Source organism: Metopolophium dirhodum, chromosome 3, assembly GCF_019925205.1.
Source record: "Metopolophium dirhodum isolate CAU chromosome 3, ASM1992520v1, whole genome shotgun sequence".
Lineage (NCBI taxonomy): Eukaryota > Metazoa > Arthropoda > Insecta > Hemiptera > Aphididae > Metopolophium > Metopolophium dirhodum.
In genome coordinates this window covers 24,744,890-24,769,408 of record NC_083562.1, presented here as the reverse complement: position 1 = coordinate 24,769,408, position 24,519 = coordinate 24,744,890, and the positions used below count along the sequence as shown (strand labels likewise).

The window sequence follows — 24,519 nt, the reverse complement described above, 5'->3', positions numbered from 1 at the left end:
TACGCTCTAGCCGAGTTTCAGGGAGGCTGCCCTGTATTTTCGTGTGCAGTCGTGGTGTTAAATAATAATATTAATTAATGTAACTTTAGCACATATTGCTTTGCTGGTCTGACTTATTTTTTTACCTAATTGCTAAAAATATATTTCCACATATACTTCTTACATATTGTACAATAGTCAATAATATTGATGACTGTTTATAATAATATACGACAACTGTGATAAGTAAATATAGACGTGCCGTTGAATGGTGTGAATAAATAGGAGCATGGTATTAACAGCTTAAAACTAATCCAAAATATTTGATAATGTTTGATAAATCATAATATTTACAGTGGCAAAATGTTCAAGTTTCTACGAATAGTATTTTTAATTTAATTTAATTTTTACTTTACCTCGTTATGGCATTTAGGTCAACAGCTGTTCTGCAGTCTGCGGTCTCTATTAAATAGCTGTTTAGTAATCTATATGAATCTATTTGTTTATTGTTTGCTTCTGATAAATTCATTGCAAAATCACAACATTCATCGTTCCACTCAGAATCAAAAAAAAAATTAGCAAAGATCGAAAATATCTCTGCTATAAATTGAGTGACTTTCCTGTGAACTTTTTCAGTTTGATAGAGGTATAAAAACTTGTTGAAAACCTTCTATATAAATTTCTTTTTTTAGCTATGAAAAGAAATTATTTTATGAATTTCTAAAATAGTTTGAAAATTTTCGAAATTTTGATGAATTTTGTCAACATTTGAACTTTAAAGCATATAAAAAATAATTGAGCCTATGTATTTTTAAACATCCATTAAAAAAAATTATAAAGAAGTGCCTTTTTTGTGGGCAAAGCGTTTCAAAGATAGTTATTTTTATAATTTTGAACTTTGAAAATTGAATTTTAATCATAGGGATTAACTTGTTTCAAATGCGATAAATTTATTTGACGACTGACGTCAATTAATATAAGTAGGTAGGTAGTAAAAATTACAACAATTCAATGTACTTATAAAAATATATAAATGATAATTTTTTTTTGCTCATGAACTTGACTTTTCTATTATATCTATAAAGGCGAGGGCCCCGCTCGTCCTGCCCAAGGGACGGCCCTGTCGTCAATATGATGAATCCACAGATATTAATAAATATTAACACAGATAATAATATTATAGGTAATACATCTTTTCATATCAAAGAGGTCAAGAGGATACGTGTTTACAAATTGTTTATTCATTATTGAAATTTGATATGAAAATTACCAATCTAATTTATAGTTTGAAATATAATTTAAATTAATTATTCGTCTTAAGGTAATATGTTCAACACTATGACCTAAAAATAATGTTAATATTTTTGTCAATAACTCGTTGAATGATTAGTTTTTATTTAACCAAGGTAAGTAAATTATACCTATTTACATAGTTAATATTATATCTCAATTATTGTTTTTTTAAGTTTTATACCTAACGATGATATTAATCCTTCACAATTCAGTTGTATATTATAGTCTAGAACTTGACAGCCGGACTTAAATACAAAAATCGGGTTAGTGTATGTTGCTCTGCTGTACAGTTAGTACAGTAGTTTACCATGTTCATTAATTCTGTGATATAAAATCATTGTATACCTACGAAAAACGATTCTGTGCGAAGACAGGTCTTTCAGCCTATGATATAACTAATAGTATATTATTGTGAATAAAATTATTTATCTTACTACTCGTATTAGACATATATAATAGTACCTACAAATTCATTATTGCCAAAAAATTACATTTTAAAATGTAATCATCTCTATAAAATATAATATTATACTTTAAAAGTTTCATAAACGCCCACTAATAATATTTTTAAATTCCAGTAAAAAAAGTAAAATCTCTTTGTTTTAATATGTAATTTTGTCAAAATTTGATCTTTAAATACTTTTATAAAAAATAGTGCCTAACAACAGCAATCATGCCTATGGATCTTAAATCTTTAATATTTATCAATGCTAATATAACAACTTATAAGGAACTTTGTATTAAATTTTCAAGCATGTTGCATAAAAGTTTATTAAAATGTATGGAATAAAAAACTAAAAAAAAAATTCAAATTGCAAATGTCTATAAATAACTCAAAACGAATCAAAAAATTTTTAGCATTTTATCATGTCTAGAAAATGACAAAATAAACGTTTTATGGAAATTTCAAGTAATTAAATATAAAAATAATTTTTTAATAGGTAACGACTAAATAAGAAAATCGATGTATGAGAATTAGGTAATTTACGGATGAATAATATCCAATGTCTAACTTCAAATGCTCTTAAAAATATAATTTGACTTTCCAGTAAACCTTTATTTTTCGGTAAATGTAGGAAAACTCAAGGAGTGTCTTTTAATACTCATTCAAAGCTTAGATATAAATTGAAATTTTTTATGAATTTCTAAATTGAAATAATTTTCCAATTTTCGTGATTTTGATGAATTTTTTCAAATATTTAACTTTAGACGCTCATAAAAAAATATGTGAATTTACCATTTAGGTACGTTACCTACTATTCAGTTTAGTAGTAAGTAGGTATTCATACTAAATATAATATAAACTATAAAGAAATAATTAATAATTATCTGCAAATACTACTGAATGACAAAATAATAACTATTATTTAATGTTACATATTATATACAATTAAGGATAACAAAATAATTGTGTTTATTAAGAAAGACATTTTATTTTCAATTAAAAATCAATAAACAGTAATTTTACTTAATATTTCCAACATTGATTATTGTATAAGTATTAAATAGGTATACAAAATGAACAGGTTGTTAAGTATTTTAACAATAATTAAAATTAACAAAATAAAAAAATATAAAATTTTAAATTTAAAGCGCGTTTTTTGATGTACGAAATATCCTGTACTGTCTGTCATAGTAATAACTAATAAGTAAGTCATGATAATATAACATTTATGCCAACAAAATAATTAACATTTACAATTCTATATCTATAAAATTCAACTAGAATATGCACCATAGTATAATTAACTGATAGTTGAAAATAACTGCCCCACTTCATCCGTATTAGGATGGTACTTAAACAATTAACATCATAATCATTAATTTTACAACATAACTATTTAAAATAGACTTATCCATAGCAAAAATAATAATATTACACATTATTTTTATATAAATATAGAAGCATATTGAGTGATTCTTTTAATGCACAATAATCATTATTCCTATAAAAGTTTTGTTTTTTTTTTTATATAAATTAAAAATAAATTGTATTTTTGTCAATACATGTTAATTTTTTATAATCCAATGTTATATTCTGGATATTTTTATTTTTTTATTTACATGTTTAAATTTTAGGTGAACAGAATTGTGCAATACAATTTTGCAGGATATTCTTTACACTCATCTGAACAAGAACATTTTCAAAAAAAAAAATGTTTACTTAAAAATATTAAACTATCAATTAAAAATAAGTATTGCAAAATATATGTAAAAACTTAAAAAACGAAAAAAAAGTCAAGCTCACATACAAAATTGTGGCAAATTGTCCAAAAAAATATGAGTCTTAAGCATTAAAAGAACACGCTAAACTTAAATTGATTTTTGATTAGTAATAACTCTGTACAAAGTAACATATAAAATGGAATAAAAATGTTCAATATTATAAGTTATAAAATTAACTAAACATAAATACAATAGTCTACACTAAAATAAAAATAAGATAATTGCTCAATCATATTTTGACAGTCAGATCCACGATACTACAACTAAAAGCATTCGTTAAGGCAAGTAAACTTTCTTGTCTAAGTTGTTAAATTATAATATTTATAAAAGTACAGAGTAGGAATTTATTGATATGATAGTTGTCAAAAAAAAAACAACAAAATTATAATATATACAAATTTAAAAGTAATACTTTATTAATGAAAGTTTATTACTTATTGTATCATTTCTTCATCGTCATCTTCTTCATCACCATAATCAGCTTCACTTATTGTTGGCATAACAGCTCCTTTTAATGGGCAGTGTTTACACCTGATAAAAAAAGAAAGTTTTAGCAATATATATTTTAATGATAAATTTATGATGAATTACCGGCTCTGGTTTAATCCATAATTCAAACACAGTTCACCAACACATTCACAACATCCATCATGGAACCATCGGTAGCTTTTAGCACCCATTGATATACAAGCGGCTTTACATTTGTTCCAAGACAAACATTGACTCATGAATACAACAGAACAATTCAAAGTAATCTTCATTGAAGATACATCTTGGGCGGAGTTTTCTAAATTTTAAATTTCATCAGCAATCGTTTTAAATTTATATATAGTTAAATGGAATTTACTTTGCATTAACTTAAATTCTTTCTGAAAATCTGGTTTGAACATTTCAATGTCTAAATCGATTGGGTATGTTAGAGATTCCCATCGTTGTTGTAGATCTGGTTCCGAAACAAGAGCAGTAAACAAAGTCACTACAGAGTCTGACAGATCTTCAACGTGACTTTTTCTACTCAATTCATTAGTAGTAACATTTGGTTTTGGACACATGTCTAAAATTATAGAACATTAATAATTACTTATTAGTGTTGTACTATATAAATATATTCCTATCAGAGGAAGTGTTTATATTTTATATTTATTACTGCAACACTGCACATATTTTTATAATTAACATTTTTAATAATAATTTAAAATTAACTAATAAGTAATTAATTTTTTTTGTCTCATAAAGAACAAGAAGAATTTGTTCCCATATAACCAACCTTATTGGTGGGCAGACAATTAAAATGTCTAGTAATATGATTGATAAGGCCAATAACTTTCAGTACCCTGCAACTTACATCCTCAACTCTTAAGATATGGCCGAAATTGTAGTTTAATGGTTTAAGCAACACTTAATAGTTTTTATTAAACTAAATTCAAGGAAAGTAATGCCATTAACAATGTAGAAATACTTGGATTATGGAATTTAATGGAAAAAAATAGTACCTACCCTATGAGTCAGTTCCCTACATTCATGCTACCTGATCATAAAACTAATCTGGTAAGATCATCCTGCAATTTTAAACTATAATTATTGTTTTACTGCTAATAATACAAATGTTGAACAAATTTAAAAACAAAAGCTATTTGGATGTAAAGTTATTGACAATAACCAGACACTACACTACTACAGTGTCTTTAAATGGTAACGGACATAAATGAAGATGACTCTTGTCGATATAATAATTGACTAGCAAGTTATGAACATTGAGGCATCGATAGTGTTGTTGTACACGGAGGGAATGAAAAATCATGACAAAGATCAATAGGCGGTCCACAAACAGAACCAGATCAGCCAAACTGACATACTTAACTTAACACTATGCACACGACTCACCCACGCACGAGCAGCATTCACTGTACAGATTGTTGAGGCAACTGAAACATTCTTTGCAGCAAGAACAGTTTACCAGGTCACACTTGCACGACTGTGTGATCATGCACTTGGAGACGATTGACGCGCACACAGCCTCGTTGCACGCATAAGTCAAGTATGCGAACGCAATCAGCGACCCGACGACAGTGACAAGAAATACGTTCTTCATCTCACGGCGGACGGATCCTAAAAAACGATGTGTGTCATTGTCACATGTCACATGTCACATCCATATTAGACAATATAATATAATTATTATTTTTCGAGCACCGTCACCGTGTGTTACCTGCGGGCGCAGCTTGTAAAGTCACTGTGGTCTTACTGAATACTGATGGACAGTTGTAATCGCTGTCGTTGTCGTTGTCGTCGTTGTTGTTGTTATTATAGTTGTTATACTATTATACTATTGTTTGTTCTTTGATACTATCCTAATACTTGTTGTTATTTAATATTTACGTTATCACTTAATCAGTCGGTATCGCTCCCTCCACCAGTCACCACTAACCAACTATACTGTATAATAATTAATATGGCGACGACCTGTACATCGAACGGCGTAGGTAACCACCGTAATTAATTACTATAATTATTGTATTATGGAATACCAAAATTATTAATTAAAACATTTCGAACCAAAACTAAGACACGCGGGACGTAGGCATGGATATTCAAAAATCGAAGTACGATTTAGCGCGTTGTTCCGTGATTTAATATTTAATGTAGAGAAATCGTCACAGCCCCGTTTGCCACATTCATGTAATATTGGTACCTAGCATACTTGCATTCTAAACAGTAAACAGTAATAAGTAATAACTAAAAAAACATTATAGTCGTTTATTGGAATTTAGGCACAAAAAAGGACCCCCCTCCCTTATACAAGGACTGTTATAACGTACTACGTACCTACTGCTGTATGGTAGGTATAGTAAGTTACTATGAATACTGAATAGTCCATCTTTGTTCTCTAATGTCTGTACGTGTGTGGGTACATCTGTCGAGACTTAATATTGTTATAAAAATGTCCAAAAAGCGGACATATAAGGTATGAGGTACTTTATATAATATTATAGTTCAACATCCGTACTATAGTATAGTATTCCGAGAACTACGGTTCCTATCTATACTCATTTTAAAATGGGTCATATTTGTAATTTTGGATCACCATTCACCACAGAACCCTCGTCACACATTTAATGCAAACAAATCGAAATTGTTGACACTTGAAGAAAATTATATTTGACTCCTTATTAATTCTAATTACCTACTATTACCTTTATAAGCAATAAACTATATTGGGGTAAATTATTATATTTGTGTTTATAAAAATATAGCCACTAGAAATTTAAAAGTAGCCCACCTAAAATATTAAATTACACAGAAATTATTTTTTAAATATTAGAAAAAATCATTGTAAACAGAATCTACCCTATTTTAATACAAAATAATATTATTCCCAAATCTCAATACACAATTGGTTTCAAATATAGACATTCTTTCTTACCCCAAATACACAGATTTGTCGTTGTAATCTCATCATCCATCGAAAATTACTACCTACTTAAGAAGAGGACGTAATACCTAGCACCCTCTATGTTGTCTCCGTCTAACACACGTACAATACAGCAAATTTTCGTTCACCTGCTGTTTTAAGTGTGCCTTTAGTTCTGGAGCGGACTGGGACACTGGGTCACTGTGCTACTGAGCAATAGCACGTTGGGCCGGTGTAATATTATTTTCCCCTGTGGAGAGTAACCAAAAGTAAAAAAGACGGGTAAGTGAATGTCGCTCTGCTGTACAGTAGGTGACAAGTGGGTCACTGTAATGGATGGTGTTAAATTTGAATTCAATGATATAATACCATTTTATAAGAAAAACGATTCTGAGAGAAAACGGTCAGTCAGCCTATGATATTACCAAGTATATTTGATGATATTGTGAACAAAGACATTATAAAGTAATTTATATATAACCTATTTACGTGGAACCTTGTTTTAAATTTTTAATCCTTAACTATAAAAGTTGAACATTTTATAAATTTTCAACTACAAAATAATTATTAAATTTTAAATTTGATAAATGTTGTCAAAATTCGAACTTTAAATGCTTATAAAAAAAAAATGTGCCTATGTATTTTTAATATTTTTTAACTGCTATTGTAACATTATATCAGGAGCCTTGCATTGAATTTTCATGCTTTTTTAACCAATAAATACAATTTTATTGATATTTAAAAAAAAAAAAAACTAAAATAAATGAAAATTGAAAATGTCCGTAAATAGTTCAAAATAAGTCAAAATATTTGGAAAATGTAATGGTGTATAGAAAATGCTAATACAAACATTCAGTCAAAATTGCATGTACCTAAGGTCATTTTTTTTAGAGTTGCACCAAAAACCAAAATCGATTTTCTCGAAATCAGATTTTGCGTAAAAATTCCCGTTTTTCCTTAATTTTTTTTTTGTATTTTTCGTCGCTTTTGTAAACTACTGGGCAATTTTTACCCCCCCCCCCCCCCCCAACCACCCCCCCCCCAAAAAAAAAGTACCGACTATAGATTAACTTTTCTATCAGAAAAATTACTGTTGAAGAAAATCCAAGCACTTTTACTGTCCTAAAATGTGATGACAGACACAAAAAAAAAACACATCATTATAAAACCAATACATTCATCGCTTCGCTCAGAATCTAAAAATTAAGTTCTGAAAGTAAAGGGTACCTATAGTAATAGATTTTGTTTTCGTAATAGTAGGCTGAATGGGGCCCATTCCACCCTTGTGTTAGTTTGATATTAAAATGAATTGGCCTATAGGATAATATATTTAAAACTTTTAGGTAAGAACATTATCTGTATTCTCTTGCAAGATCATGATCGGATTTTACAATATTTTAATAATCAAGTTACTTATGAGTTATGAGTTATGCAAGGCCGTCCGCAGGGGAGGGCCGGGGGGCACGCCCCCCCCGCTCATTTAGATAATACCTAATTTATATAGCAATTTTGAAGGGCCATAAGGAGGACTGATAACTGACAACTGCACACATACTTTTTTTTTTACGATGTGATATAAAAAACAGAATTTATGGTAAGTAAGTACCTAGTATACATTCGTATGTTCATAGTACGTTTTTTTTTTACCGCGGTAATTTCACAACGTTCAAGAGAGGATGTCACGCTTGAACATAATGATCTTACCGTAACAAAAATCATGGGGAGATTTCAAACTCGTTGTCCACCTCTTTGCCGCTCACACAAAAATATTTACCGTATACCATTTTACATGGAGATTTCAAATTTGTTGTCCACGAATTCTCACCTTATTTTCTGTCTATAAACTTTTACGAAGACTCAGAAATAGCTTTGTTATGTTTGCAGACATTTAATTCATTCCTGAATATCAACAAAGATAATAATACATTTGCTATACAAGTAGTTGACCATAATAATAATAATAATGATCGTATGTGGTGTTACATTAAACTGCAAGAGGATGTTATGAAATTAAAGATATTAAGCATTGAGTTATGGAACAAATAAATATGTATAATGAAAAATTTAAAACCTGGTTAACATTTGACATTTCGGTTGATCCTAACGATTTCAGATCATAGTATATAACATGTAATGGAATACTACACTTTGAAATTTTACATAGCATCCCTCTTGACAATAAAAAAAATCTATTATTTCGTAATTTGTGTTCTGTACTTGAAATAATTATTTCAGTTTTATAATAAGGTTTGTTGGAGAAAAATTTCTGCGGGTGGCCTTGGAGTAATAAGAATTTTCAAATATGTATTAATATTTTACATACTCATACCTCACTTAAAAATTAAAATATTAAGTTTATTCTATAATCAATGGATTATAATCTATTATAAGAACTTATGTCCTATATGGCTACATATTATTATCTATATTTTATACACATAATAAAATTATATTTTCAAATGCAATTTTTTGGCCTAAGTTAATTCAATGTATACCTACTGTATTACCTACACGATATCATTAATGTCTAATAGTAAAATAAATTACCTACTTTAATATCAATGGTAATATAATAAAATATACTTACAGACTACAGTAGGTTAAATTAATTTTTGAAGGAAAAATTACAATTATAAATGTCATTGTGTGTATAAAATATAATAATCTACTTTAAAAGTTTCAAGTACCTACCCACAAATAATATTTTTAAATTACAACAAAATACCTAAAATAGTTATTCTTTGTTTAAATATTTAATTTTGTCCAAATTTTAACTTAAAATATCCATAAAAAAACCAAAACATATTTTCAGTTTTTTTTAATGAAAATTAGTTATTAAATTACAAAAAAATACCTAAGAAAATCATTCTATGAGAATTTGTCAATTTACAGGTGAATATCCAATGTCTAACATCAAACAAACATCAGAATCTTAAAGTGACTTTCTATTTTAAAAAAAGTGACTAGAAGGGTGAAAACTGGACAGTCAATCTAAACTTTTTGTTGCTTTTACGTCTTATGTTACAATTTAGGCAGTTTAAGTACCTATAAAGATAATTTGAAAATTTTGTAGACGTTTTAATAATATTTATTTGATCATTTTCAATTAAAAATGCTGTGTGCAGGTTAATATATTGTATTCCGATTTCCAAGTATTTTTATTAAACAATTCATGCATATACTGGCTACCACCTACGTCCTACAAAGTACAAAGTTAAAATTTGATCTTATTTATTAACGTACTGAAATTATCCTACATGTGAAGGTGAAATAAACCTTTATTACGTAAACATTAAGTTTTTTATTTTTTTTTTATATTCTGTGGTCTGTGAGAAAAAAAATATATTTGTAGGTACCTATATAGTCTATAATTAATTTAGTTTAAATTATAATTATATTGTCTTAATTCGAGGTCCCGTACTTCCGTTAGTACAGTTGTACCATGCATAGAGCATGGTCACCCGATCACCACTAACGCCATAGTCAACACATTAATACAAATGTACAATATTATTATAAATACATTATATTATGCTTAATTGCTTTAATATAGTATTTTATATTGTAATATACTAATATATTAGAGGAGAACCATAGATTAATATAATATAATACTTTTGAAAATGTAGTAATCTTTAAACATATATATATTATGTATACGGTATACTATAATATAAATAGCCATATAGGATTAAGTTTAGAAAATAAATTGGAAAGTATGTAGAAAGTATAAAACATTATTTCTATCTTCTTTATCCAAAATTGTGGATTTATCTCATTGCGCCTTATACTAGTGTTAAAGACTAAAGTTTCGTATATGACTGGAATACCTGATCGAATATTAGATTACATTCCTATATAATAGGTGTTTCAGTTTTTAAGGATTTGAAGTTGCATTGATGTTAATATATATTGATAATATAATGTAAATGTTTAAACTAAGTGATTTGGAATGTATACCCATACCTATTACAATAATATTTATAAATAATACAGGATGTAACTATAATAAACTGATGTGACATAAAAAACAACTGACAGAAATAATAATTAACTAGGTAACTTTTATTCTCATAAGGTATAACTTTTATAGGTGTAGATTTTTTTTTATTAAGATATTACCTATATTAATATATTATTATTATTCATCATAGATAAAACAATAAACATTGATAAAACTAAAAGTTAATTAGTAATTACATTTCATAGGGACCTATTTATTTTACTCCCTATGCAATATTCATAATATATATTGGTAATCGGAAAAAAAGCCCCGTCCGTACCAACTAAATACATAACACTTTTACTATATAGTACATTTTACATTTTTTAAAATTTTTAAAATTTTTTAGCTTTACACATTTTTTTAATTATATAAAAATAACAAATTAATAGTATTTAAAATTTTATACCTTTGAACATTTTTTAAGTTATGTAGAAATGACAAATGACAATTATTGGCGATGTAAAATGCAAATTGCAGCTATACTTGTATAATATTTTTTAATAAGAGTAGTACATGTTAAGGAATAGTATTGAACTATTTATTATATATATTTTGATTTATTTATTTTGATTTGATTTTTTCCTATAGATTTTATATATTATACTTTATAGTCTACATCAATACTATTAATTTTCATTAGTATTACATATTTTTTTAATATAGTACAATATATTTATTTATTTGTTTATTTAGTTCATAAGGATGTAAGATCCAGTAATAATATAAATACCTATATAATTAATAATTATAGGTACACAATAACATATCACTTAATGACTAAATTGAAATGTCTAAATAATTTACAGTTAAATCAACATATTGTACATATTGTATTAGCTCATTTTACAATACGATAAATCGGAGAATTAGACATTAAATTCGTTGTTGCTAAAGTCAAATAAAATAATTCCATGAATCTTCAAGACTTAAATTACATAAAGAAACCTTAAATTTAATCACGGAGGATAATTCAGGGCTATCAATCTAATTATTGACTATAGTTTATATAAAAAAATTTAAGTCCACCGTTTTTCTTCTTACTTCTAAAGTAACTTCTTGTTACTTCTAAGTTAAAAAATTAAGTACCTAATGTCCTATACGATGAATGTGGTTCTCTATATAGGTGTTTGACAGTATATGGAAACAAACCGTAGAAATCTATTTTGAATATCCTCTATTTCTTTAATCAAATCTAATTGAGAAGGAGACCAAATAGTGTAATTATAATCCGAATGTGCTAATGTTGATATGCCTAGTACCTATGTATGTATTTAAACCAGAGGTTATACAAAAAATTAATCATTAATGCATACATTATAATATTTTATTCATAACGATATTCGATACATATAGAATTTATAGATATATATATTTTACCATGTTTTGCGATTGCAAGTCAGTGACCGCGTCGTTCAAGGGCAACGGTGAATTATATATAAGATAATATAATACTATTCATTTTTTCACGTCTAACAGTATTGTAATTATCCATTAGGGGGTACATAGGCTAAACCCCTCAAATATTTAAATGATTATTATTTTTATTTTATGTATAATTCATCATACTTACGAGTTACAGCTAAAATATTTAAAATTGTTTAGTCTACATTGGGTCTGGAAAAAATAATGATAAATAGATTGAGAAGTAATAGGCTATAAGTGTTTTTTTTTTTTATAAAATTCGATAAGACATAAATTTAAAGTAAATAAATAACAATTAGTGTATTTTATTTCAACGATCCCACGCTCCCACAATATATTATTTATACAATATACATTAACATTATACATATTGGTATGCTAAATGCTTGATTTTTGAGTAAGTATCATCTTGTGTTTTTAAAATTATAAACCAAAGAGTGGTTTGAAGGATTGTTTTGAAGTATTATTTTTATAAGAAAAAAAGGGGTGTGCTAAATACAAACATGAACCTATATATGCAAATCGTTTAAGCAGGGCCCAGACCCCCGAGGTTCCGTATATACAATGTGAAATCCAGGTTTTTGGAAGATATGCAGCTATAGTGATTTGAAAATTTGAGTAATTAATATTAATCTATTAACATTTATAATTTATGAAAATGGTGTTACTGCTGGGTGACTTATTTCATCACGTCTCTACGTCTTGTATATATATAATTTTTTCACACATATAGGTATATGCTTATTATTATAAATACCAACATGGTCAAAGTATAATAAATACTAGATCTAATATTGTAAAACCATTTTTTTAAGGACCATTACCTTTAAAATAAACATTTAAGAACTAAAAACTACTCTTTCAAAATTTGAATAAATAATAGTAACTACATCGATATTTAAAAAAAAATTATCCATTAAGTAATTTACAGCAAAACAAAGAGTATTCTAATAATTTGAAAAACAGAAGTTTATATCAACACTGAATACAACTTAAGTAGTACAAAATAAATCTTTGAAATTTGAAAATATGGTCTTTAAGTATATTTAAAAAGGTGGATAAGTCGGGATAGCACTGCTATACAGCATGTCGTTGTAATGGATATTTTGTTATATTTGAGTTCAATGATAAATCATTGCGTACGAAAGACGATTCTGGGAGAAGACGTTGTGTTACCCTAGCATACTTGTATAGATAATCATATTATTAATAGTTAAAAAATAAATAAAAATCGAAAATAATTCGTGGTTATAAATAGCAAAACTTTCCAGTAAACTTTTTTTTTTAATAGAAGCGGAAAATCTCTGTTGGGAGTTTTCTATTAAAATTTGTATTTAGTAATTAGTTTTGGAAAGAAAAACTTTTAGGAATTTTTTACTGAAATAGTATATTGTTTGGCAAGGGCGGAAAGTGAGCTATTTCAGTCGCGGGCGACGTGTGTGGCACGAGCCGAAGCATCGAGTATCGAATATAACACGAGTATCAAAAACTAAACTTTCGGTGCAGGCGTGACAAAAAATAATTTACAAGTTTACAACATTTAAAAATGTCTCAGGGCTATAAAAATTAAAAAGTGCTCAAAAATAGTGAAAATAGTTTGGAAATTTTACAATGTATGGAAAATGCTAAAATAAATATTTGGTGAATATTTCAAAAGGCCACAGTTATTCGTTTTGGAAATACAATAAAATATCATAAATTGATTAATAGGAATTATTAGTTATTAATTTACCGCTGAATATCAAATATCGTAAAAATTATAAGTTTAAACGCTCATAAAAACTGATATTCAGTTTCAGTAAACTTTTTTTGTTTATTTTAGGTAGAAATAATTTTATAATCTTAGCTATGAAAAGAAAAACTTTTATGGATTTCTAACTAAAAAATAATTTGAAAATTGTCTAAATGTTATCAAAATTTGAACTTTAAATTCATATAAAAAATAATCGTGGTTGTGTATCTTTAATATTTTTGAACTTCCCTTAATTTAATGAACCTTATAAGAAACCTTGCATTAATTTCTCAAATTTTTTTGCGAAGTGAAAACGTTTTTATCGAGATAATTTAAAATGCTAATATAAATATTTGGTGAAAGTTATTAGTGTCTACGGTTGTTAATTTTTAAAGTTACACCAAAAAAATTAAATAGATTTTTTTAAAAATTGGGTTTGCGTAGAAATGACCAATTTTTTTTACTTATTTTTGTTTTTACTGATTCTTTCTAAAACTACTGGGAATGGCCTCTCAAAAGTATCAACTAGATTTACTTTTCTATTAGAAAAGATGCTTGTTACTACCCCAAATGTTAATGACAGACAGAAAAAATAATCACACATACCATTGTAAAATGTAAATAAAATACAATCTTTCAGTCCACTCAGAATTTAAAATTTCAAAAATCAGAATTTGAATACAACTTTTATTAAAGGAAACAATTGGGGTGATCATATTTGGTGAATTACTCTGTATAATACTGATTCTGCCATAACAACAATTTAAAATAAGATAATAAGAGCCATGCGTGAAAATCAGAAAATGTCGAGGGTCTTAACTCTCAAGTGTTCACCACCCTCAGAGTATCATTGTATCAGACTCTAATCACGCCACATCACATCACTATATATTTATTTTATAAATATTACACTTTTATAATTTTTTGTGGCCAAAATCGCAACTTATCATTATCGGGTTCAGATTCGTGTACACGGATTGTTGTAGTCCCGCATCTATAATGTAGACATGTAATGTCCGGCAACGCCTAATTATGTATATTATATTTTTTCGTTGCGATTATTATATTATTAATTTTGTACAGTGCAAATCCCCCTGGCCAAGGTGCAAGGTCAACCGCTACTAGATGCGGTCCAAAGTCAATTACCACTGCGGACCAAGGTCAACCACCAAGCTGCCAACGAACGATGTTCGATGAGGCGGCGCGTATCTCATCGAAATTTTTCGGCGTGATCCGGATTTTGGCCTTTCAAAGACGGGAAACGCCCTTGCCAGGTAGGGGCCGGTGGAATCACATACCTTCACATCGCGGGGAACCCATCGACCGGACCGCATATATAAGGACCAGCGACACCAGTCATAGGCATCACACATCTCTTCACATCCCAAGTACACACATCGACCACAGGTTGAAGTTTGCAGATCCGTCTTAGACAACGCAAGAAGAAATCACCAAACAAGAAATGGCTTCTTTCAAGAATCTGGTGAGTCTTACACGTTTTATGACGCATCGTAACGCGACCATCTTTTCATCATCGACTTTTGTAGACATAGACACATAGTATTTTTCCAATCAGTTTATATTTTTAGTTTAAACTTCACATTGATTCTAAATAATTGAGTTTTGAAAGACTAACCATTATTTTATTCTTCTACAACGATACAGTCATAATATACTTCTCTCACTATGTGTAATAGAACTCTTATTTTGGCCCAGCAGCCAAATTCCGTGCACATATTTATTGTATCAGTCGTGGAAGTTTGTAGAGCTCACCAAAGACACGAATACCCTTAATTCAACATTCATCCAAAAGTATTAAAACGATTATTATATATTTATGATATTGTTCATTTGATATACAAGTTATAGCAGTGAAGGTTTTCTGAATTTCAAATTGACCCTATTGGCTATTATATACTATACAGTTCAATGGATAAAAATGAAAATGATAATTTCATTTAAAGTTTAGGATCATAATATACAATATACATATTGAGATAACCAGAAAACTAAGGTCAGAATCTTTCAAACTAATTATTCACAGCTATCGAATCGAATCTCATAATCATCATATATCGCACAACAAAATATCGTACGTCATAGTTAAGATGCATACTATTTGTTTTGTGAAAATCGTAAAATATGAACTGTTGAAATGTATTTAACACTCGTCATAATCTTTACTTTTATTCTTTTCGCCAACAGATATTCATCGCCTTGGCCGTGTACGCCGTTTCCGCCGAAGATAACAAACCCGCCGACGATGGAGCAAGAGTAAAGAAACACGCCTACGTTGCCGCAGCTCGTAAGTTTTATAATAATATAATATTATATAAGTATATGATGAAGAACACTATATAGTGGTATACTGTTCTACATTTTTTTTTATCAATTTTCTGTACATTTCATTTGATAAACCAAATTTTAATCTTTTTTTTTTACAGCGGTCTTGGCTTACTCTGCAGCAGCCCCAGCATACCCGTACTCAGCATACTCTGCTTACCCAGCCACCTACGCTTACAAATACTCCACCCCAGCTGCCTACGCAGCACCAGCTGCCTACGCCGCTCCAGCTGCCTACGCCGCTCCTGCTGCCTACGCTGCACCGGCTGCCTACGCCGCCACCCCATACGCCGCTTACTCGAGCTACGCAGCTTACCCGAGCTACGCCGCCTACCCGAGCTACGCAGCTTATGACGATGGCAAATACTACCCAGGCAAATACGAGAAGTCATACTTCCCAGCAGCCTACAAAGCCGCATACCCGGTCGCCTATCACTACTGAACACCCACTCGCCCACGATTCTCAACCTTCCGACAACATACATAGTTTTTTTAAATATAACTTTCAACAATAAAAACGTGATCCTTTTTTCATTAATCGATTTTGTTGTTATTTTTAAACCTATTCTTCCCTGAAAGAAAATCATATATTTACTATATAGGTATATATATATTTATATATTAATATAATATTGTATAAGATATAGTGCATAGGACCTACCTGTCCTACCTATTCCATAAGCATAATACATATATTATTATATACTATATAACTATCTCACCTATAGGCAATAGCTGGTATTAGCCATTAGTTATAGCCTATTATTTTACTGTATTGTGTTCCATACAGTATATTATACGAGGTTGTGTATAAATTAAGCATTTGAATATACAGGTAGGCTAAAGTATCACATAACCCAAAACAAAGAAATTAAAATTATTTTAATATGTTTAATGGCATAAAAAATAAAAATACAAATAAATGTCTTATGAATATGACTACCTATTAACTTCATCAAAACACTATATTAAACGTTATTTTAATCGAAATAATAATATTTGATGCTTAATATCAATGTTTTGGGTAATTATAGGCATTGTGAAAATCTAACAACCCGAGACCTTGTACTAACATTATTTGGTAACATAACCAGTAATTACTTAAAATAATCATATTTAAATGAGGTTTTTATATGATTTGGGGTTTATAATAGTAAATTCTTTGTATACAATTTTTTATGAATTCAATGTTTTTACTACTAGAACAATCAAAATGTATTTCAACTTGTTTAACTAGTTGATTTTAATCAGAATTTTATAAAAATTATAATAATGAGATAGATACCTACTTCAATGTTATGGCCTCGTATTTTAAATACGCTTGATATTATTTTCCTACAATTTGCTTGTTCGATGTTTCTAACTAAATTACTTATATTATATAAGACGTCTTATTATATTGACATATTTAAATTAAGACATGAATACTTACAACTTACTATATCGATTTTACATTTATACAGCATAAAAGTTCATAACAGATCTGCGTTCCGATTTCTTATTTACGTTAGTTATACAAAATAACCAATTGCATAATGATTTAAATTTGTTTAACCTTATTTATTAAAATATTCTAAGGCTGAAAGAATAAGGGACGTGATAAGTGATAACACTAGCCAGTAGCCACCAAGCTTTTCCCGATAATGTCCACGCTCGTAGGAAATTTGAGGTGCTCAGAAAATATTACAGTAGGAAGTTAAACAGAAATTCTGAATTTCGTCATATTTTATATTATTAAAAATGAGTAACTATTGGATTTTCGTTAACTGCCTAAAATAAACTATATTCAGGAACAAAGTAGAACTTGCCATAGGAACATGGTGATATAGGTTTTAGGACAGCGAACAATACAATCATTTAATGTGTTTATATTTATAATATAAATCGTAATATTTTCGAAAAATGAATTTGATACGATAATCCACCTATTTTTAAAATATAGGACAAATGGTTTTATAAAACTTAACTCTGTTGTTTCTAACTTATAATGATATCGCGTGGTCACGAAAAATAAGGTACATCAAAAACACACTAAGCGATACCTAAATTATTATTTTATAGATATACCTACTTATTAGTTATTACATAATTTATTACAATTGTATAGAGGTCAAATAATTGATCGGAAAAAGTTGACTTTTTTATTAATTATTAAATATTTTATATGATATACCTAGTAGGGACAATGGGTATTATGATTTATGAAAATACAATTACTTCGAAACAAACAAAAGGACTTTATAAATTCATACTTAATCTATAATATATAACCATGTAGGTAGGTAGGGGGAAAGACCCGACCAAAGTAAATAGGTTAATTTAAGTTGTCAAAATATAGTAGGTAATACGATTTTATACAATTAATTTTTATAGTTTTACACAATCAATTTAAAAGAATTATAAAAATTACATGCTTTGACTTTGAAAAATTAAATAAAGATCCATTAATAGTAACTAAATTAAAAACTAAAAATATTATGTTCCGGTGTATTACGTACCGAGATTTTATTTTCCAGAATATTACAGACCGGGGTTTACATTCCGGTATTTTACGTTCCAGAATATTATAGACCAGGATTTTATATTTTGGATTTTTATAGTTAGGACTTTACTTTCCGGGATATTACAGTCTGCAGTGATTTATATTATTTTTGTGAGCTAATCCGTTAAAAAAAAATAACCGACGCACTGAACGCGCAGATTTCTCGACGCGCGGAATACAAATAGGGCGCAAACATTTTGTTCATAACAAATTACACATTATAATAATATTATTTTTGTTTTTGTTATTGTTTGGCATTTTTTAATTCCATTCGGTTCAGCCTACAAACGTACAATAATTCCACCAAAAATTTAAAATTGTTTATTTTCTGTATTAAAAAATTAAAAGTTAAAATTGCACTGTACTTATGTAGCGTAAGAATCTGTAACTGATATATATAAAAAAAAAATATTAAATACTGATTAGAACAAAAATGATTTCAGTTGTCATGACATTTTATTATACTCCTGGTATATACCATAGTCCATAGACTGCAGTGGTTTTCAAACTGGGTGCCGCGGCACACTGGTGTGCCACGAGTATCCACTAGGTGTGCCGCGGTTTTTAACTATGGAAGAAACTGAATTCAACTTTCTTGGGGATGAAGAGTGGTGGGCAAAGTCATCTTTCTTAACTGATTTGTTTGAGCATCTCAATAAACTAAATTCAAGTATGCAAGGTCGTGATGAAAATATACTAACATCGTCGGACAAAATTATGGCTTTCATCGAAAAATTGAATTTATGGAAACTAAAAATAATCAAGGTAATTTAATCATGTTTCCACGTACTTTTTTACTAGTTGCGGATGACAACATTTTGTCATTAATAGTCAAGTCTATCACATTGTTAGAAGTAAAAATGAATAAATATTTTCCAAGTATTAATATTAAAAATTATGACTGGGTACGAGACCCTTTTAATGTGTCTATTAGTGACTTGGTTGATTTAAAACTTGTTGAAGAAGAAAATCTCTGTTCAATTAAAAATTATCGAACATTGCAGTTGAAATTCAAAAAGATCACTCTCAATAAATTCTGGATATATGTTTCTAAAGAATATCCAGAGATATCTATAAAAGCACTGACTATTCTTTTGCCGTTCTCAACCTCATATCTTTGTGAACAAGGGTTTTCAGCGCTTACGAATATAAAAAATAAAAAATAAAAAACGAGAAAAACGAGAAAAACTAAATTCAGTGGAAGAAGAAATGAGAGTATGTCTGTCAACTATTCGTCCAAGAATTAAAAATATTTGTAACGCCCTTCAGGCACACATTTCTCATTAAATATACCTATTTATAAACTACACTTTTTTTTTGTAAATAAATTTAATAACTAATTATACTGTAATTGTAATATTAATAAATAAATAAATAATTAATAAATATTTGTTATCCCATCAATCACACATTTCTAATTAAATGTATATAAAAGTATAATTAATTCAAAACAATTTTGTTCGTCTAAAAAAAGGTCAGTGTGCCGTGAAAATTTTTTGAAGTGTACGGTGTGCCGTGTATAAAAAAAGTTTGAAAACCACTGCGGTAAAGAGTAATATTGCTCTAAAAGTTGTATACCAGCTACCTATAGGTACGACATGAATTTATACAATAGCGAGCGATATCTACGTTATATACACACCACAGAGTACCTATTGCTAGAGGCGTACTCAGAAATTTTGGATGGGGGGGGGGTTATTTAGCGAATTTCAAAATATTTTTTTTGACACCTATGTATTATTACAACCAGTTAATAACGATGGTGCAGAAATTAATTGCAGGAAATCATTAGTTTTTATGGTATAGCCTTACGAAGTTCACAACTTTCGGTGTTTTGCAATGTTAACGAATTTTCAATTTTATTTTAAATCAAAATTTTAAAAATTCATCTATGGTGATTTTACATCACAAGTCGAGACTCAAGAGATGTTTTTAATTTAAATCGTACGAGTGAGCGCAGCGAGCGAGTGAACACGCCGGTGGTGTACCTATATATGAACATTTCAAACATTTGAATTAGCTATAAGTCTATAACTTTAAAATAAGTCTGGCCACCAAATTCAGACTTCCCCATAGTTTTCAGCATGCTTAACTACGTGGGTACGTTAAGACAAAAAAAAAATTGAAAAAAAGGTTGTTCAGTAAAACAGAAAAGTTCCAAACGCGTGGTAAAATTAAAAATATTGAATTGTAGGAATGCGTAAAACACCGAAAATAACGAACTTTGTAAGGCTATAACTTAAAAACGAATGATTTTCGGCAATTATATTTGCAACATCGTTCTTATTAACTCGTTGTAATACATAGGTTTTCAGTAAATTCAGAAGTGCACCATTTGATTTTATAATATAATCTGTGATATTAGTATGTGTTGCCTTTAATAGTTAAATGATTATTTATTATGCTATTTAAAATTATTTTTATATACCCAAGAGTTAAACCATGATATCCATAGGATAAACAATTGCTTTTTAAATCCAAACGACTAAACTACCTCTTTACAAGTTCGTAAAAACGCAATATTTTTATGTAAGCCAATTATTTTAATCGTAACAAAAATACACAAGGGATAAGTATGGGTTTATGGGCTTTTAGTGCTGTGAGTTGTTAATAAAGGTTCTAAAATTATGAAATATTAAAATATTATTGTCTTCGGCAAGAAATATATAAAAACAAATTTTTTTAAATAATTAATTAATGCATGTATATAAATTGTGTTATATTTGTTTATCTATAATGTGTAATATTTACATATTTATTACTAGTATAAATATTCTATATAAGCACTTTTACCTAATTGAAATAGTGACGAATCGCCGTACGTGTTTTGTTTGTACTTTTTATAAGCAGTGATGATACTAGCTGGGAGAAAAAAATGCAATTCAATATAATACAGTTATGTTAACACGGCGTTATGGATATGCAATTCAGGTACATTGTTATCGCGTGGTTTGTTTTCCAGGATTTCACTAGCATCCCTTGTTATAATTTTTTGAGTGTGATATTTATCAGGTTTGGATAGTTTATTATAAATAAGGTGAACTTAGTATATAATATATACTCTATAGTTTATTCCTCGCAGTTTACCCATTTTTTTGCGCACGCAGAGTATGATGAAGACAATTCATTCTAGTTCACCACGGTGTATACATATAGTGGTGAAGTGTATTGTCACAACGTTTTCAACATACACTGCGTGAGCAAAAAAAAAAAATGGTTAAACTTACGGGGAATAGAGTATAATGTTACATAAAAGATTGAATATGTAATGTAAGGCAACTGAGAATGAAATAATTTATATATAAGTCAATACATTTGTATTATCTAATTATTATATTACTTAAATGTAATCCTTACCTAATAATTTAATATATGCAATTTGCAACCGTTTTTTGTAATATACGTGCGTATCGTTTTAAACCTTTGGGTAATTTAGAGTAATAGGTACACCATTAAATACATAATAATATACCTACATTAAACATTTTAACAATATAATGAAAACAACAGCGTTACACTGTTACAATAATAATTTACCAGACATGCTATCTGGGCTGTGAAAATCGAACAACGAGATCGAAATTATCAGCCATACAATTATCAATGTTATTATTTTTCACGATTTCTACAAATCGATATTATTTATATTAGGCATTCAATTGTTAAACGACAAATATAATTTATGTATAAAGTGTATAAGTTAAGTAAAGTGTAGTGTATAAAACCCACTACAGCATCTAAAATATTGATGCAATTGCATGAGTTATAAGTACTTGTGCATATTACATAATGACCTATGCAGTTGATTGTTGAAGCGTAACAATAAAATAAATACATTTTTACTAACTTATATAGTTAATATTAGTTATACTTATACCCAGTCACGCCTTCCATGGACCTGCTTTTACACGTGGTTTTAACCCTTCGAGAATTTCGATCATATAACAGTTGTACCTAAATACTTATTATGTCATATACGTCAATATGTGTATAAATACGTAATGATGACAATATTAATTGTTGGTGGTGGATCCCGCGATCGTCATAGCGTGTGCCTGTGATATGCGTGTATTGTCGACCGTCGTATACATCATATTATAGAACGGGTCAAGGTTTTTGTCGAAAAATAATCCCATCGTGGCGACTATAGAGGTAGGAACACTCCAACTCTATATAGCACTAACAGCTACTCGTATTATAATAATAAAATAATATTTTGTTTGAAATATATATAAATGCGTGCAACCGCGAGACGCAAATCGTCGACAATCTGATTTGTGTGTGGTAAGCCGGGGAGAGGGGTTACGTATTCGTGAAATCTAAAAACGATATTATATTAAATAATATACAAAATACTCAAACAATATCTAGACGTCACCGTCACCAAGGCGCTGTGGTGTGCGTGCTGGACAGGAAATTCTTACAACATGCGTGCACCGATGTTGAATAATATACGAATTTACACGAAACGTAGGTAGGTAGGTAACTTTATTACAGAACATTATATAACAATAATTATACTATACTAAAATCGCGATAAACAATATAAAATATATGTTACAATTTTGTACAACTACATAACACGTAGCGACATTACAGCACACGTAAACGTGCAAGTCGGTAACTTCTTTTCTTAAATGGATAGGTAGTTAGTGACAAGTAATTAAAAAAATACTAACCACTTTTCCCCTACCGAGTAATCGTTGCCCCGTTGGAACAGTAATCAGTTTAAAGGAAAATACTTAGGGTATATAAGTATTAAGTTGTATAATCTATATGTGTGACTATCCTGCCGATAATGTCTGCACGCACACGCATTACCTACGACAATATAATATAAAGTCGCGTATAAACCGAAAAATCGAATATCCGTTCGAAGGGCTAGCCAGGATTTTGGAATGGGTGTGGGGGGGGGGGGGGAACCAAAAAAAACCAGCAACTGTTTTATTATCTATCTGGTAAAAAAATGTTGCTTTCGTCTATATTAATTATTCTATATTTATTTTAAAATTTCTAAATTTAAAATAATCAGTTATACTTTGGTATCGAGCAATGAAGTTAAGTATAGTATACCACTATATTGTATAGATCACCCGTATAATAATATGATCTTTACCCAAATGGCAAATGATCGGGGGTATGGTCCATTCCTCCCCCCCCACCCACCCCATGGCTACTCCACTGGTATACTACATAATATTATAATTTATACTAATATTATAAAATGTATAATACGCATAAATACATGCACGTCATAGGTAACAACATCATAATACCTATATTACCTGCTCGAAAAATCGATGTCCGAACCACGTAGGTTACCTATGGCAGAAAAACCCTCGCGAACATACACAAAGAGGTGTGTCGACGGCAAAACACGCGATGTGTCTATTATAAATGAGCGCGGTGCACCGCGGCCTGGTGTGGTTTGTGGCGGCGTTGTCAGCGGGTGTGATGGGGTGGGAAGGAGGGAACGCGGACGGTGGCGGCGGCGGATTGGCAGACGTTGGCGCGGTTACACGACCACCTAGTCGATTTTATAATATAATATTATATTATTGCGC

At 29.2% G+C, this 24,519-nt stretch overlaps 3 protein-coding genes across 4 annotated transcripts; 2 read left to right on the top strand and 1 right to left on the bottom strand.

Annotated features, from left to right (window-relative positions):
• Positions 1–2,680: 2,680 nt before the first annotated feature.
• LOC132941913 (protein twisted gastrulation-like) lies at positions 2,681–24,384 on the bottom strand. Of its 2 annotated transcripts, none has more exons than XM_061010156.1 (5): positions 24,241–24,384; positions 5,383–5,607; positions 4,346–4,552; positions 4,090–4,285; positions 2,681–4,029 (listed from the first exon to the last, which is right to left on the bottom strand). In XM_061010156.1, exons 2-5 carry the CDS (start codon positions 5,588–5,590, stop codon positions 3,933–3,935), a joined length of 708 nt encoding a protein of 235 aa, XP_060866139.1. In that variant the 5' UTR covers positions 5,591–5,607; positions 24,241–24,384; the 3' UTR covers positions 2,681–3,932. The 2 variants fall into 2 exon arrangements, with proteins under 2 accessions (XP_060866139.1, XP_060866138.1); XM_061010155.1 differs by lacking the exon at positions 24,241–24,384 and adding an exon at positions 5,708–6,047.
• LOC132941915 (cuticle protein 16.5-like) lies at positions 15,395–16,951 on the top strand. Its single transcript, XM_061010157.1, has 3 exons — positions 15,395–15,553; positions 16,276–16,375; positions 16,515–16,951. The coding sequence occupies exons 1-3, from the start codon at positions 15,533–15,535 to the stop codon at positions 16,853–16,855; spliced, it is 462 nt and encodes a 153-aa protein (XP_060866140.1). The 5' UTR covers positions 15,395–15,532; the 3' UTR covers positions 16,856–16,951.
• Positions 19,526–20,121, top strand: LOC132940608 (protein FAM200B-like). The gene is made up of 2 exons (XM_061008329.1): positions 19,526–19,720; positions 19,960–20,121. Exons 1-2 carry the CDS (start codon positions 19,526–19,528, stop codon positions 20,119–20,121), a joined length of 357 nt encoding a protein of 118 aa, XP_060864312.1.
• Positions 24,385–24,519: the final 135 nt, after the last annotated feature.

Coding starts and splice junctions, on each gene's coding strand:
- LOC132941913 (XM_061010156.1), bottom strand. CDS start 5,590: ATGAAGAACGTATTTCTTGTCACTGTCGTCGGGTCGCTGATTGCGTTC. Junction 4,553..5,382: donor TGAATGCTGCTCGTGCGTGG/GTGAGTCGTGTG, acceptor CTATAATTTTAG/ACATGTGTCCAAAACCAAAT. Junction 4,286..4,345: donor AGAATTTAAGTTAATGCAAA/GTAAATTCCATT, acceptor TTTAAAATTTAG/AAAACTCCGCCCAAGATGTA.
- LOC132940608 (XM_061008329.1), top strand. CDS start 19,526: ATGGAAGAAACTGAATTCAACTTTCTTGGGGATGAAGAGTGGTGGGCA. Junction 19,721..19,959: donor GGAAACTAAAAATAATCAAG/GTAATTTAATCA, acceptor CGAACATTGCAG/TTGAAATTCAAAAAGATCAC.
- LOC132941915 (XM_061010157.1), top strand. CDS start 15,533: ATGGCTTCTTTCAAGAATCTG. Junction 15,554..16,275: donor TGGCTTCTTTCAAGAATCTG/GTGAGTCTTACA, acceptor TTTCGCCAACAG/ATATTCATCGCCTTGGCCGT. Junction 16,376..16,514: donor CGCCTACGTTGCCGCAGCTC/GTAAGTTTTATA, acceptor TTTTTTTTACAG/CGGTCTTGGCTTACTCTGCA.